The sequence below is a fragment of the Nannobrachium achirus genome (genome assembly GCF_963921795.1).
Source record: "Nannobrachium achirus genome assembly, chromosome: 10".
NCBI lineage: Eukaryota > Metazoa > Chordata > Actinopteri > Myctophiformes > Myctophidae > Nannobrachium > Nannobrachium achirus.
The window spans coordinates 63815323-63830496 of record NC_137819.1 but is presented as its reverse complement, the minus strand read 5'-3'; the positions used below and the strand labels follow the sequence as shown (position 1 = coordinate 63830496).

Here is a 15174-nt window from a genome sequence, read left to right as displayed (position 1 = left end):
GAGAAGAGATGCAGTAGTAAAATGTTAGGGAGGGACTAGTGGAGAAGAGATGCAGTAGTAAAATGTTAGGAGGGACTAGTGGAGAAGAGATGCAGTAGTAAAATGTTAGGAGGGACTAGTGGAGAAGAGATGCAGTAGTAAAATGTTAGGGAGGGACTAGTGGAGAAGAGATGCCGTAGTAAAATGTTAGGGAGGGACTAGTGGAGAAGAGATCCAGTAGTAAAATGTTAGGGAGGGACTAGTGGAGAAGAGATGCAGTAGTAAAATGTTAGGGAGGGACTAGTGGAGAAGAGATCCAGTAGTAAAATGTTAGGGAGGGACTAGTGGAGAAGAGATGCAGTAGTAAAATGTTAGGGAGGGACTAGTGGAGAAGAGATCCAGTAGTAAAATGTTAGGGAGGGACTAGTGGAGAAGAGATGCAGTAGTAAAATGTTAGGGAGGGACTAGTGGAGAAGAGATGCAGTAGTAAAATGTTAGGGAGGGACTAGTGGAGAAGAGATGCAGTAGTAAAATGTTAGGGAGGGACTAGTGGAGAAGAGATGCAGTAGTAAAATGTTAGGGAGGGACTTGTGGAGAAGAGATGCAGTAGTAAAATGTTAGGAGGGACTAGTGGAGAAGAGATGCAGTAGTAAAATGTTAGGAGGGACTAGTGGAGAAGAGATGCAGTAGTAAAATGTTAGGAGGGACTAGTGGAGAGAGATGCAGTAGTAAAATGTTAGGGAGGGACTAGTGGAGAAGAGATGCAGTAGTAAAATGTTAGGAGGGACTAGTGGAGAAGAGATGCAGTAGTAAAATGTTAGGAGGGACTAGTGGAGAAGAGATGCAGTAGTAAAATGTTAGGGAGGGACTAGTGGAGAAGAGATGCAGTAGTAAAATGTTAGGGAGGGACTAGTGGAGAAGAGATGCAGTAGTAAAATGTTAGGGAGGGACTAGTGGAGAAGAGATGCAGTAGTAAAATGTTAGGAGGGACTAGTGGAGAAGAGATGCAGTAGTAAAATGTTAGGGAGGGACTAGTGGAGAAGAGATGCAGTAGTAAAATGTTAGGAGGGGACTAGTGGAGAAGAGATGCAGTAGTAAAATGTTAGGGAGGGACTAGTGGAGAAGAGATGCAGTAGTAAAATGTTAGGGAGGGACTAGTGGAGAAGAGATGCAGTAGTAAAATGTTAGGGAGGGACTAGTGGAGAAGAGATGCAGTAGTAAAATGTTAGGAGGGACTAGTGGAGAAGAGATGCAGTAGTAAAATGTTAGGGAGGGACTAGTGGAGAAGAGATGCAGTAGTAAAATGTTAGGGAGGGACTAGTGGAGAAGAGATCCAGTAGTAAAATGTTAGGAGGGACTAGTGGAGAAGAGATGCAGTAGTAAAATGTTAGGGAGGGTCTAGTGGAGAAGAGATGCAGTAGTAAAATGTTAGGAGGGACTAGTGGAGAAGAGATGCAGTAGTAAAATGTTAGGAGGGACTAGTGGAGAAGAGATGCAGTAGTAAAATGTTAGGGAGGGACTAGTGGAGAAGAGATGCAGTAGTAAAATGTTAGGAGGGACTAGTGGAGAAGAGATGCAGTAGTAAAATGTTAGGAGGGACTAGTGGAGAAGAGATGCAGTAGTAAAATGTTAGGGAGGGACTAGTGGAGAAGAGATGCGGTAGTAAAATGTTAGGGAGGGACTAGTGGAGAAGAGATCCTGTAGTAAAATGTTAGGAGGGACTAGTGGAGAAGAGAATGCGGTAGTAAAATGTTAGGAGGGACTAGTGGAGAAGAGATCAGTAGTAAAATGTTAGGGAGGGACTAGTGGAGAAGAGATGCAGTAGTAAAATGTTAGGAGGGACTAGTGGAGAAGAGATGCAGTAGTAAAATGTTAGGGAGGGACTAGTGGAGAAGAGATGCAGTAGTAAAATGTTAGGGAGGGACTAGTGAGAAGAGATGCAGTAGTAAAATGTTAGGGAGGGACTAGTGGAGAAGAGATGCAGTAGTAAAATGTTAGGAGGGACTAGTGGAGGAAGAGATGCAGTAGTAAAATGTTAGGAGGGACTAGTGGAGAAGAGATGCAGTAGTAAAATGTTAGGAGGGACTAGTGGAGAAGAGATGCAGTAGTAAAATGTTAGGAGGGACTAGTGGAGAAGAGATGCAGTAGTAAAATGTTAGGAGGGACTAGTGGAGAAGAGATGCAGTAGTAAAATGTTAGGAGGGACTAGTGGAGAAGAGATGCAGTAGTAAAATGTTAGGAGGGACTAGTGGAGAAGAGATGCAGTAGTAAAATGTTAGGAGGGACTAGTGGAGAAGAGATGCAGTAGTAAAATGTTAGGAGGGACTAGTGGAGAAGAGATGCAGTAGTAAAATGTTAGGGAGGGACTAGTGGAGAAGAGATGCAGTAGTAAAATGTTAGGAGGGACTAGTGGAGAAGAGATGCAGTAGTAAAATGTTAGGGAGGGACTAGTGGAGAAGAGATGCAGTAGTAAAATGTTAGGGAGGGACTAGTGGAGAAGAGATGCAGTAGTAAAATGTTAGGGAGGGACTAGTGGAGAAGAGATGCAGTAGTAAAATGTTAGGGAGGGACTAGTGGAGAAGAGATGCAGTAGTAAAATGTTAGGGAGGGACTAGTGGAGAAGAGATGCAGTAGTAAAATGTTAGGAGGGACTAGTGGAGAAGAGATGCAGTAGTAAAATGTTAGGGAGGGACTAGTGGAGAAGAGATGCAGTAGTAAAATGTTAGGGAGGGACTAGTGGAGAAGAGATGCAGTAGTAAAATGTTAGGGAGGGACTAGTGGAGAGGAGATGCAGTAGTAAAATGTTAGGAGGGACTAGTGGAGAAGAGATGCAGTAGTAAAATGTTAGGGAGGGACTAGTGGAGAAGAGATGCAGTAGTAAAATGTTAGGAGGGACTAGTGGAGAAGAGATGCAGTAGTAAAATGTTAGGGAGGGACTAGTGGAGAAGAGATGCAGTAGTAAAATGTTAGGAGGGACTAGTGGAGAAGAGATGCAGTAGTAAAATGTTAGGGAGGGACTAGTGGAGAAGAGATGCAGTAGTAAAATGTTAGGGAGGGACTAGTGGAGAAGAGATGCAGTAGTAAAATGTTAGGGAGGGACTAGTGGAGAAGAGATGCAGTAGTAAAATGTTAGGGAGGGACTAGTGGAGAAGAGATGCAGTAGTAAAATGTTAGGAGGGACTAGTGGAGAAGAGATGCAGTAGTAAAATGTTAGGGAGGGACTAGTGGAGAAGAGATGCAGTAGTAAAATGTTAGGAGGGACTAGTGGAGAAGAGATGCAGTAGTAAAATGTTAGGAGGGACTAGTGGAGAAGAGATGCAGTAGTAAAATGTTAGGGAGGGACTAGTGGAGAAGAGATGCAGTAGTAAAATGTTAGGGAGGGACTAGTGGAGAAGAGATGCAGTAGTAAAATGTTAGGGAGGGACTAGTGGAGAAGAGATGCAGTAGTAAAATGTTAGGGAGGGACTAGTGGAGAGGAGATGCAGTAGTAAAATGTTAGGAGGGACTAGTGGAGAAGAGATGCAGTAGTAAAATGTTAGGGAGGGACTAGTGGAGAAGAGATGCAGTAGTAAAATGTTAGGAGGGACTAGTGGAGAAGAGATGCAGTAGTAAAATGTTAGGGAGGGACTAGTGGAGAAGAGATGCAGTAGTAAAATGTTAGGAGGGACTAGTGGAGAAGAGATGCAGTAGTAAAATGTTAGGGAGGGACTAGTGGAGAAGAGATGCAGTAGTAAAATGTTAGGGAGGGACTAGTGGAGAAGAGATGCAGTAGTAAAATGTTAGGGAGGGACTAGTGGAGAAGAGATGCAGTAGTAAAATGTTAGGGAGGGACTAGTGGAGAAGAGATGCAGTAGTAAAATGTTAGGAGGGACTAGTGGAGAAGAGATGCAGTAGTAAAATGTTAGGGAGGGTCTAGTGGAGAAGAGATGCAGTAGTAAAATGTTAGGAGGGACTAGTGGAGAAGAGATGCAGTAGTAAAATGTTAGGAGGGACTAGTGGAGAAGAGATGCAGTAGTAAAATGTTAGGGAGGGACTAGTGGAGAAGAGATGCAGTAGTAAAATGTTAGGAGGGACTAGTGGAGAAGAGATGCAGTAGTAAAATGTTAGGAGGGACTAGTGGAGAAGAGATGCAGTAGTAAAATGTTAGGGAGGGACTAGTGGAGAAGAGATGCAGTAGTAAAATGTTAGGAGGGACTAGTGGAGAAGAGATGCAGTAGTAAAATGTTAGGAGGGACTAGTGGAGAAGAGATGCAGTAGTAAAATGTTAGGGAGGGACTAGTGGAGAAGAGATGCAGTAGTAAAATGTTAGGGAGGGACTAGTGGAGAAGAGATGCAGTAGTAAAATGTTAGGAGGGACTAGTGGAGAAGAGATGCAGTAGTAAAATGTTAGGGAGGGACTAGTGGAGAAGAGATGCAGTAGTAAAATGTTAGGAGGGACTAGTGGAGAAGAGATGCAGTAGTAAAATGTTAGGGAGGGACTAGTGGAGAAGAGATGCAGTAGTAAAATGTTAGGGAGGGACTAGTGGAGAAGAGATGCAGTAGTAAAATGTTAGGGAGGGACTAGTGGAGAAGAGATGCAGTAGTAAAATGTTAGGGAGGGACTAGTGGAGAAGAGATGCAGTAGTAAAATGTTAGGGAGGGACTAGTGGAGAAGAGATGCAGTAGTAAAATGTTAGGAGGGACTAGTGGAGAAGAGATGCAGTAGTAAAATGTTAGGGAGGGACTAGTGGAGAAGAGATGCAGTAGTAAAATGTTAGGAGGGACTAGTGGAGAAGAGATGCAGTAGTAAAATGTTAGGAGGGACTAGTGGAGAAGAGATGCAGTAGTAAAATGTTAGGGAGGGACTAGTGGAGAAGAGATGCAGTAGTAAAATGTTAGGAGGGACTAGTGGAGAAGAGATGCAGTAGTAAAATGTTAGGAGGGACTAGTGGAGAAGAGATGCAGTAGTAAAATGTTTGGGAGGGACTAGTGGAGAAGAGATGCAGTAGTAAAATGTTAGGAGGGACTAGTGGAGAAGAGATGCAGTAGTAAAATGTTAGGGAGGGACTAGTGGAGAAGAGATGCAGTAGTAAAATGTTAGGGAGGGACTAGTGGAGAAGAGATGCAGTAGTAAAATGTTAGGAGGGACTAGTGGAGAAGAGATGCAGTAGTAAAATGTTAGGAGGGACTAGTGGAGAAGAGATGCAGTAGTAAAATGTTAGGGAGGGACTAGTGGAGAAGAGATGCAGTAGTAAAATGTTAGGGAGGGACTAGTGGAGAAGAGATGCAGTAGTAAAATGTTAGGGAGGGACTAGTGGAGAAGAGATGCAGTAGTAAAATGTTAGGAGGGACTAGTGGAGAAGAGATGCAGTAGTAAAATGTTAGGGAGGGACTAGTGGAGAAGAGATGCAGTAGTAAAATGTTAGGAGGGACTAGTGGAGAAGAGATGCAGTAGTAAAATGTTAGGGAGGGACTAGTGGAGAAGAGATGCAGTAGTAAAATGTTAGGGAGGGACTAGTGGAGAAGAGATGCAGTAGTAAAATGTTAGGGAGGGACTAGTGGAGAAGAGATGCAGTAGTAAAATGTTAGGGAGGGACTAGTGGAGAAGAGATGCAGTAGTAAAATGTTAGGGAGGGACTAGTGGAGAAGAGATGCAGTAGTAAAATGTTAGGGAGGGACTAGTGGAGAAGAGATGCAGTAGTAAAATGTTAGGAGGGACTAGTGGAGAAGAGATGCAGTAGTAAAATGTTAGGGAGGGTCTAGTGGAGAAGAGATGCAGTAGTAAAATGTTAGGAGGGACTAGTGGAGAAGAGATGCAGTAGTAAAATGTTAGGAGGGACTAGTGGAGAAGAGATGCAGTAGTAAAATGTTAGGGAGGGACTAGTGGAGAAGAGATGCAGTAGTAAAATGTTAGGAGGGACTAGTGGAGAAGAGATGCAGTAGTAAAATGTTAGGAGGGACTAGTGGAGAAGAGATGCAGTAGTAAAATGTTAGGGAGGGACTAGTGGAGAAGAGATGCAGTAGTAAAATGTTAGGAGGGACTAGTGGAGAAGAGATGCAGTAGTAAAATGTTAGGAGGGACTAGTGGAGAAGAGATGCAGTAGTAAAATGTTAGGGAGGGACTAGTGGAGAAGAGATGCAGTAGTAAAATGTTAGGGAGGGACTAGTGGAGAAGAGATGCAGTAGTAAAATGTTAGGAGGGACTAGTGGAGAAGAGATGCAGTAGTAAAATGTTAGGGAGGGACTAGTGGAGAAGAGATGCAGTAGTAAAATGTTAGGGAGGGACTAGTGGAGAAGAGATCCAGTAGTAAAATGTTAGGGAGGGACTAGTGGAGAAGAGATGCAGTAGTAAAATGTTAGGGAGGGACTAGTGGAGAGGAGATGCAGTAGTAAAATGTTAGGAGGGACTAGTGGAGAAGAGATGCAGTAGTAAAATGTTAGGGAGGGACTAGTGGAGAAGAGATGCAGTAGTAAAATGTTAGGGAGGGACTAGTGGAGAAGAGATCCGGTAGTAAAATGTTAGGGAGGGACTAGTGGAGAAGAGATCCGGTAGTAAAATGTTAGGGAGGGACTAGTGGAGAAGAGATGCGGTAGTAAAATGTTAGGAGGGACTAGTGGAGAAGAGATGCGGTAGTAAAATGTTAGGGAGGGACTAGTGGAGAAGAGATGCGGTAGTAAAATGTTAGGGAGGGACTAGTGGAGAAGAGATGCGGTAGTAAAATGTTAGGGAGGGACTAGTGGAGAAGAGATGCAGTAGTAAAATGTTAGGAGGGACTAGTGGAGAAGAGATGCAGTAGTAAAATGTTAGGGAGGGACTAGTGGAGAAGAGATGCAGTAGTAAAATGTTAGGGAGGGACTAGTGGAGAAGAGATGCAGTAGTAAAATGTTAGGGAGGGACTAGTGGAGAAGAGATGCAGTAGTAAAATGTTAGGAGGGACTAGTGGAGAAGAGATGCAGTAGTAAAATGTTAGGAGGGACTAGTGGAGAAGAGATGCAGTAGTAAAATGTTAGGAGGGACTAGTGGAGAAGAGATGCAGTAGTAAAATGTTAGGAGGGACTAGTGGAGAAGAGATGCAGTAGTAAAATGTTAGGAGGGACTAGTGGAGAAGAGATGCAGTAGTAAAATGTTAGGAGGGACTAGTGGAGAAGAGATGCAGTAGTAAAATGTTAGGAGGGACTAGTGGAGAAGAGATGCAGTAGTAAAATGTTAGGAGGGACTAGTGGAGAAGAGATGCAGTAGTAAAATATTAGGGAGGGACTAGTGGAGAAGAGATGCAGTAGTAAAATGTTAGGGAGGGACTAGTGGAGAAGAGATGCAGTAGTAAAATGTTAGGGAGGGACTAGTGGAGAAGAGATGCAGTAGTAAAATGTTAGGAGGGACTAGTGGAGAAGAGATGCAGTAGTAAAATGTTAGGGAGGGACTAGTGGAGAAGAGATGCAGTAGTAAAATGTTAGGAGGGACTAGTGGAGAAGAGATGCAGTAGTAAAATGTTAGGGAGGGACTAGTGGAGAAGAGATACAGTAGTAAAATGTTAGGGAGGGACTAGTGGAGAAGAGATGCAGTAGTAAAATGTTAGGGAGGGACTAGTGGAGAAGAGATGCAGTAGTAAAATGTTAGGGAGGGACTAGTGGAGAAGAGATGCAGTAGTAAAATGTTAGGGAGGGACTAGTGGAGAAGAGATGCAGTAGTAAAATGTTGGGAGGGACTAGTGGAGAAGAGATGCAGTAGTAAAATGTTAGGAGGGACTAGTGGAGAAGAGATGCAGTAGTAAAATGTTAGGAGGGACTAGTGGAGAAGAGATGCAGTAGTAAAATGTTAGGAGGGACTAGTGGAGAAGAGATGCAGTAGTAAAATGTTAGGAGGGACTAGTGGAGAAGAGATGCAGTAGTAAAATGTTAGGAGGGACTAGTGGAGAAGAGATGCAGTAGTAAAATGTTAGGGAGGGACTAGTGGAGAAGAGATGCAGTAGTAAAATGTTAGGAGGGACTAGTGGAGAAGAGATGCAGTAGTAAAATGTTAGGAGGGACTAGTGGAGAAGAGAGCAGTAGTAAAATGTTAGGGAGGGACTAGTGGAGAAGAGATGCAGTAGTAAAATGTTAGGGAGGGACTAGTGGAGAAGAGATGCAGTAGTAAAATGTTAGGGAGGGACTAGTGGAGAAGAGATGCAGTAGTAAAATGTTAGGAGGGACTAGTGGAGAAGAGATGCAGTAGTAAAATGTTAGGAGGGACTAGTGGAGAAGAGATGCAGTAGTAAAATGTTAGGAGGGACTAGTGGAGAAGAGATGCAGTAGTAAAATGTTAGGAGGGACTAGTGGAGAAGAGATGCAGTAGTAAAATGTTAGGAGGGACTAGTGGAGAAGAGATGCAGTAGTAAAATGTTAGGAGGGACTAGTGGAGAAGAGATGCAGTAGTAAAATGTTAGGAGGGACTAGTGGAGAAGAGATGCAGTAGTAAAATGTTAGGAGGGACTAGTGGAGAAGAGATGCAGTAGTAAAATGTTAGGAGGGACTAGTGGAGAAGAGATGCAGTAGTAAAATGTTAGGAGGGACTAGTGGAGAAGAGATGCAGTAGTAAAATGTTAGGAGGGACTAGTGGAGAAGAGATGCAGTAGAAATAAAATAAATGCTGCTGAAAATAGCAGATCTTAGGGTCAAGGGTCAAGTAAATGTACCCCCATTGATTCTCACACAAATGCATTTGGGTCTCCATCCAGAATCAATGGGGTAAATTTACTATAATACATGTTTTGTCTTAGGAATGTGACAAATACAAAAAATATTATTGAACTCAAGTCTCCATGGTGTGACTAATCAATAGAAAAAAAAACATTTTGGGGGGTTAAAATAGTGAAAAAATAACTGATCTACAAGCTCACAACCAGGTCTGTGTCTGATGACAACACAGTAAGATCTACAAGCTCACAACCAGGTCTGTGTCTGATGACAACACAGTAAGATGTGTTAAAGCCTCCAGGTTGAGAAGTGACATTAATTCTGTGAGAAAATATGTTTACATGAAGTTTACGTGAAAATTACACCAATGTGGACCCCTAAAATAATCATATTTGAACTGGGGACCCCCCAAATAACCATATTTCAACTGGGGACCCCCACCCTGCAAGCACTTGGAATTGTAGGCATTACATTTACAGTAGTTTGACAGAAAATAGACAAACTACAAGCTCACAACACCTCACACTGTGAGGTGTTGAGAGCTTGTAGATCAGATATTTTCACAAGATAAAAAAAAGTCTTAAAAGTCATTAAATTGCCATGGTGCCAACAACACATCCCGAGCATTGTGAGCCTGTAGCTCTGCTATTTTTGCCTGTACTAATTTATTAGCCGATGTAAAAGCTCACAACTTAATCAACTTGATGTGAGCTTGCAGATCAGATTGGCTCACAACCTGTAACAATGTGACAAGTTGTGAGTTTGTAGAACAGCCATTTTGTTTAAACAATAGTCCATATAAAATTCACCACGACATTATGAGTTTGTAGATTGTCTCTTTTTATGTTTGCAATACAACTGATCAAGCTCACAGCATGACACATTAGGACACATGAGCTTGTAGATTATCTTTGAAATATGGCCGCTCTACAACCTCATGATAATTTGTAAAAATTCGAGGCGTTTTGAGCTTAAAGATCAGTGATTTTTTTTTATCTAAACCATTACAAAGATCACAGTGTCTTGTCGATCTGCTATTTTTTGTGTATGAAATTTAGTGGATCTACAAGCTCACAACATGTCACATTTCAACATGTTGTGAGCTTGTAGATCAGATGTTTTTGAAATATAGCCAATCAACAAGCTTACAGCGCATCATAATGGGAGGTGTTGTGAGCTTGTAGATCGGCTATTTAAAAACATCCTCACAATCTAGTGGCAACATGTTGTATAATACTATTATTAAAATAGTCCCAGGAAAAAGGTTTTCCGTTTAGAATTCAGGGAGTATAAAACATGGGAGGAGCCAACAGATTATACAACAGTGTACAATATGTTAATGTGTGATATACTGTAGATAAGACATACATACTCACATCTTTTAAGGAGTTCAGGTTTAATCCAATCTTCTCCTCCATGTTTCACTCTGTAGGAAGTAGAACAACAATGCATCAATGTCTCAGTGTCTAACATGTCTCCACTAGCTGACACTACAGTGTTTCTCCTATCATTATCAAGCTGACACTACAGTGTTTCTCCTATCATTATCTAATCTCTTAGCAGATTACAGGAAACTCTGAATCACAAGTATTGAGAATGAGTTGTGATGAAGAATAACATATTCATGGCATCAATGTGCTCTCAGAGCTCTGTTTGGATATAAGAATGTCAGACTATATTCATTACAGGATATTGAAAATATTTATCAGCTGAAATAAACTGATTAATTAAATCAACTGCATGACAATGTCTCTCTCTGAATGTCCTGTTCTGCACTTCTGTCATGCACTTTGGTCTCCAAAGTCAGACACACAGACCATCTCCAAGCTCTGAGCTTGTAGATCAGATGTTTTCGGTGTGCATGGCAGCACCACGCAACTACACAAGGGCCCTTCATCTCAGTGGGGTGATAGGCCATAGACACAGTGGGGATGGGTCTATCATCCCACTGATCCCACTGCAAACACATTGCACTATCCCTTAAGTGCAACATTTTCATTTGGAAAAAAAAGGTAGACGTTTACATTTTTTCCACCTGAAACTCACTGGCCTTAAAGATTCTTCTGAGATGAACATGCAAAAAAAATATTTTTGCACTACACCCATGCTACACCCCCCTCATATTTTTTGAACCTTTAGTGCTGTTCGGGTCATTTTGACCCGGAAGCACAGATGCACAGAAATACACAGTATTATGCCAAAACACAGACACACAGACACCCCCACTTCTAACACCCCCCTTCCGAAGCCCCATTCCGAACCCACACAACACGTGTGTTCAGCTCTATGTGAGAATGATGTCCTGTTATTGATTGATTATGTTTTCCTATAAGCATGAGCAATATTGCCCATTATTAAATAAAGTCGTTTTTTTTTTACATGAATTTCAGCTAAATCAGTAAAAACGCCTAGCTCTTTCAGTGTTTAATGTGATATAGCAAAGCAGAAATGCAAACATTTACCATATATATCATATGAATTGTTTGGTATTGAGTCAAAGTCAATGTATCATGATGATTTGTTAAGTTAAAATTTATATTAGTGTTGTTTTTTTTAAACCAAATATCCCCCGGGTCAAAATGACCCGAACAGAACAAAGGTGTAGTGAATCTGAACAGAACTTAAGGGTTAAGACACTAGTGTGAAAGCAGGCTGAAGCTGCGTTCAAACCTGAAGCTATTTCTTTGTTTCTAGTCGCTTCAATTGCTTCACATTGGTCACACTGGTCAGCGTTGGAAAAACAAAAAACAAACATGTCACGTCAAAATCAAGATGAAACACCTGGAAAAAAGGGAGTCCCAAAACCAAACACCCGAAACACTCCACTCTCCACTCCGGACAACATCAACGCTGATTGGCTGCCAGAACGCGATGTGTGGAGTCGGAGTGTATTTTTACAACTGGGGCGAAGATACCGAGGCAACCGTTCACGCCGTTCGCGTCACTCTTTGCATTCACTTTGTATGTAATTGTAATCGCGCCGCTTGAACCATCCAGGTTTGACCGCGGCTTGATAGAAACAGTGCTCTATCCAACATGGACACATCCAGGTCTGCTCACCTGACAGTCTGCTGTCCAGCAGAGATTAGAGTCTTCAGGTCTGATTCATTCAGGATGTTGAAACGCACGTCCAGTTCTTTGAGATGGAGATGAGATCTAAGAGCTGAGGCCAGAACTTCACAGCATCTCTCTGACAACCAGCAGTTATGCAGTCTGAATGAATAAGAATACATACAATGTATTTAGACACATGCACGCGCGCAGTACAGTAGGCAACGGTGGGATATTTGATACAATAAATGTAATTATTCCTGGATACATACAGTATATGCTAGACCAAGCTCAGCTCAACAAACTGAAATGCACACTTGACAGCACAGAATGACTGTATGGAAGAAGATAACAATTTTGATATCAAAGATTTCACCCAGCAGTTGAAGGTGTTAAATGAAGACTGAACTACATTATTGCGACCTTCAGGTCGCAGTTACTATCAAAACCTCCACCGGCTGTCTCTCCGTCAGTCAGTCAGTCCATCAGTCCATCAGTCCCTCTGTCCGCCACGTCACACTATTTTTGCTAAACACATTTTTGGACACTGCTCCTACAGATTTTGGCCTAAAATCACACAAAGTGGTGCAAAGTATCTCTAAAGTCATGTCATCAACATGGATCTGTCCCATTTCCCATATTCCCTCCTGATTGGCTACGATTGCCTTCTAAAGTTTGTGTATGCAACGTGATTAGGGAGTCTTGGTATATTTACAAGCGGTACGTCCTCGCCACGTTGTGAGCTTGTAGATCAGCTATTTTTGGTGAGCAATCCTGCAGTATGACGAAGTAGCCTTTACTTTTGCCTTAAAGGGATATTTCACTTTCAAACATGTATGGGGTCATTTTAACTACTCAGGCATATAGGCTTGGGTTACCATGATATCAAGCATAGTAATACATTATCAGAACATTTCTCATGTTATATTCATATAATAAAGTACATAATAAAACAGAAGTGATACAAATAATTTGGGTAAATGTATCTTACCGTAGAATTTCCAGCCTACAGTGCAGACTCTTCAGTCCTTCACAGAGCAGCTCCAGTAGTCCTGAGTCGTTCAGGTTGTTTTCACTGAGGTCCAATTCTCTCAAATGGGAAGGATTAGAGCTGAGAGCTGCAGCCACAACTTCAACCTCTGTCTGTCCGAGGTTACAGCCAACAAGTCTGTAAATGCAGATTAAATAAGAGATTATAAAAACAAATTATACATAGTTCACTGTCATGGGAGTTAAATAAAAGATCTCCTATCTAGTTATCCAGACATAAACAGTATTTAGTGGAGCAGAGTGTGGAATAGACGACACCACTTGACAGCACAGAATGACTGTATGGAGGAAGATAACAATCTTTCTATCACAGATTTCAACCAGCAGTTAAAGGTGTGAAATGAAGACTGAACTACATTGCATATTTACTGTCTAAACTGTGTAAAAGCTTTCCAAACAAGCTGCTAGAGACCAGCATTCAGTCTCTCTATTTCTCATCCCTGTCTCCTCAAGTTGGGCCACAGCTGCAGGCTTTGATCTGGCTTCGAGACGGAGCACCGACACAACGTTAGTTTTCATTTCCCCCAATATTTTTAACATTTCATAAGCTACAATATGGAGGTTATGTGAAGAGACAAGAGACAGAACATACCTGTGATGCTCCCACACAGAGCATCACAGGCATAGGCGATTTTAAGGGGTGTCCTAGGGTGCACGTGCACCCCCTGGCCGCCAGGCGGCCATTTTGATTTTTTTTTTTTTTGTAATGTAACTTTATTTTATAATTATTAAATAAAACAGTGATCGTGATTTGTAAAATGTGCGCAAAAAGAGAGGTGGAGGGGCAAGTATAGTAGTTCACTCGACACTGACAGTAATGCTAATGAACGTGAACCAGAGGAGGTGGACGGAGCTTGCAGCAGCAGTGATCCAGCCACCGACATCACTGTGGAAGGCTCGCCGTTGCCGGAGACCGAGGCCCCGGTTCCTCCACAGCAAGCAAGCAAGCCCCACTCCAGACTCAACTGTTGTTACCCCAGGCCCAGACCCAGAGGAGCCAAATGAAGCCAACTTTGTTCATGAAAGAGACCCTTGCCATGGCCCGGATAAAGCCAAGCAGTTTTTGGCTTTGGGTCCATATCAGCCAGAAGATGTAGAATGTCCATTAAAGGCCGCTGGCGAAAAACAACACAAATTCAGAAAGGAGTGGTTTAAAGATTTTGCCTGGCTGGAGTATAGCGTGCGCCATGACCGGGCGTTCTGCTTTCCATGTCGGGCCTTTGGTTCTGAGAACGCCGAGCAAGCTTTCAGGAGGACAGGTACATAAAGACACATCTCTGTTTACACAATGCTGTTGTACTCCCTCCAAGTGCATAGTCTATTATGTTCCCTTTTTTCAACTGTTTCGTTATATTGAAGAGAATGTGCGCAAAAAAAAAGAAATGGAGGACACGACACTGTTTGAAAAGAAACTTGCTTTTTTTCAAGAGAAGGGAATGCATAATTATGATTCATTTGGTACATTAAAACACGTCTACACACTGTACCTCACCATACCAGTTACGAGTGCTTCAGCTGAGCGCAGCTTCTCTACTTTGAGACAACTAAAAACGTATTTACGGACAACCATGACTGATAAAAGAGTGTCAGATATAGGCATTTTACAGATTGAGAAAATACACGAAATTAAAGTGCAGAAAATAATTGAAAGGTTTGCAAGTGCCAAAACCCGGAGGCTGCAGTTCATTGTGTAATAAGGATGTGTCTACTATTTGTTTTTGTGAAATGCTTATTTGACACTGTAAATGACTGCTTGATTGCTTGATGAATGATGATTAACTTGATGTTTGGCTTTATATGTCCTGGCTGTGCTGCCTCTGTCTGCAAAATAAGTAAATAAATCCTATAGATAGACATATGGTGTCTAGAAAAAGAAGCACCTGTTTTACACTTTTTTTTGTTTATATTGTGTTACATTTGGGTACAAAATTAACTGCAGAAATCCGCTAAAACAACATTACAAAACCGCTAATATCCGCAATTTGTGCATGAGGTAATAGAGGTCGTGCACCCCCTGCTGGAAGAGGCTAGAATCGCCTATGATCACAGGTACAGAGATAGCAAATATCCAATGAGGTGCAAATAGTTTTTTCTTTTTTTCTTTTTTCACACCACAAATAAACAAATAAAAATAAAACTGACGAAAATTTTTCGACAACTACCTTTTCTCACTGACAAAACTAAATAAAAACTAAGATATGATGACTAAAACTATGACCAGTGGCATCAGTTCAGCAAAAGCTAGGGTATGGCAAAGATGGGAGTCCTCATGGAAAAGAGCCCTTACATTTTGTATAACACGGTTCTATTGTGAAAATAGCAGATCTACATGCTTACAACGCCCCGCAGCAAAAAAACAAAAAACAAAACAAAAACGAGTTTTGTCAGTTTTTTACACAGGTTTCTACAGATTCTTGGGCTGGATATGGCAGCCTGGAATGG

The 15174-nt window shown here is 41.9% G+C and overlaps 1 protein-coding gene across 1 annotated transcript in view; it reads right to left on the bottom strand.

Annotated features, from left to right (window-relative positions):
- Positions 1-15174, bottom strand: part of LOC308293222 (NACHT, LRR and PYD domains-containing protein 3-like) — a gene marked incomplete at both ends in the record, with an annotated part of 49662 nt that overhangs the window by 10524 nt on the left and 23964 nt on the right. Inside the window, one exon of the mRNA XM_080735658.1 lies at positions 11692-11844. Coding sequence (XP_080591784.1) covers positions 11692-11844 — 153 coding nt within the window. The remainder of the gene's footprint in view (positions 1-11691; positions 11845-15174) is intronic.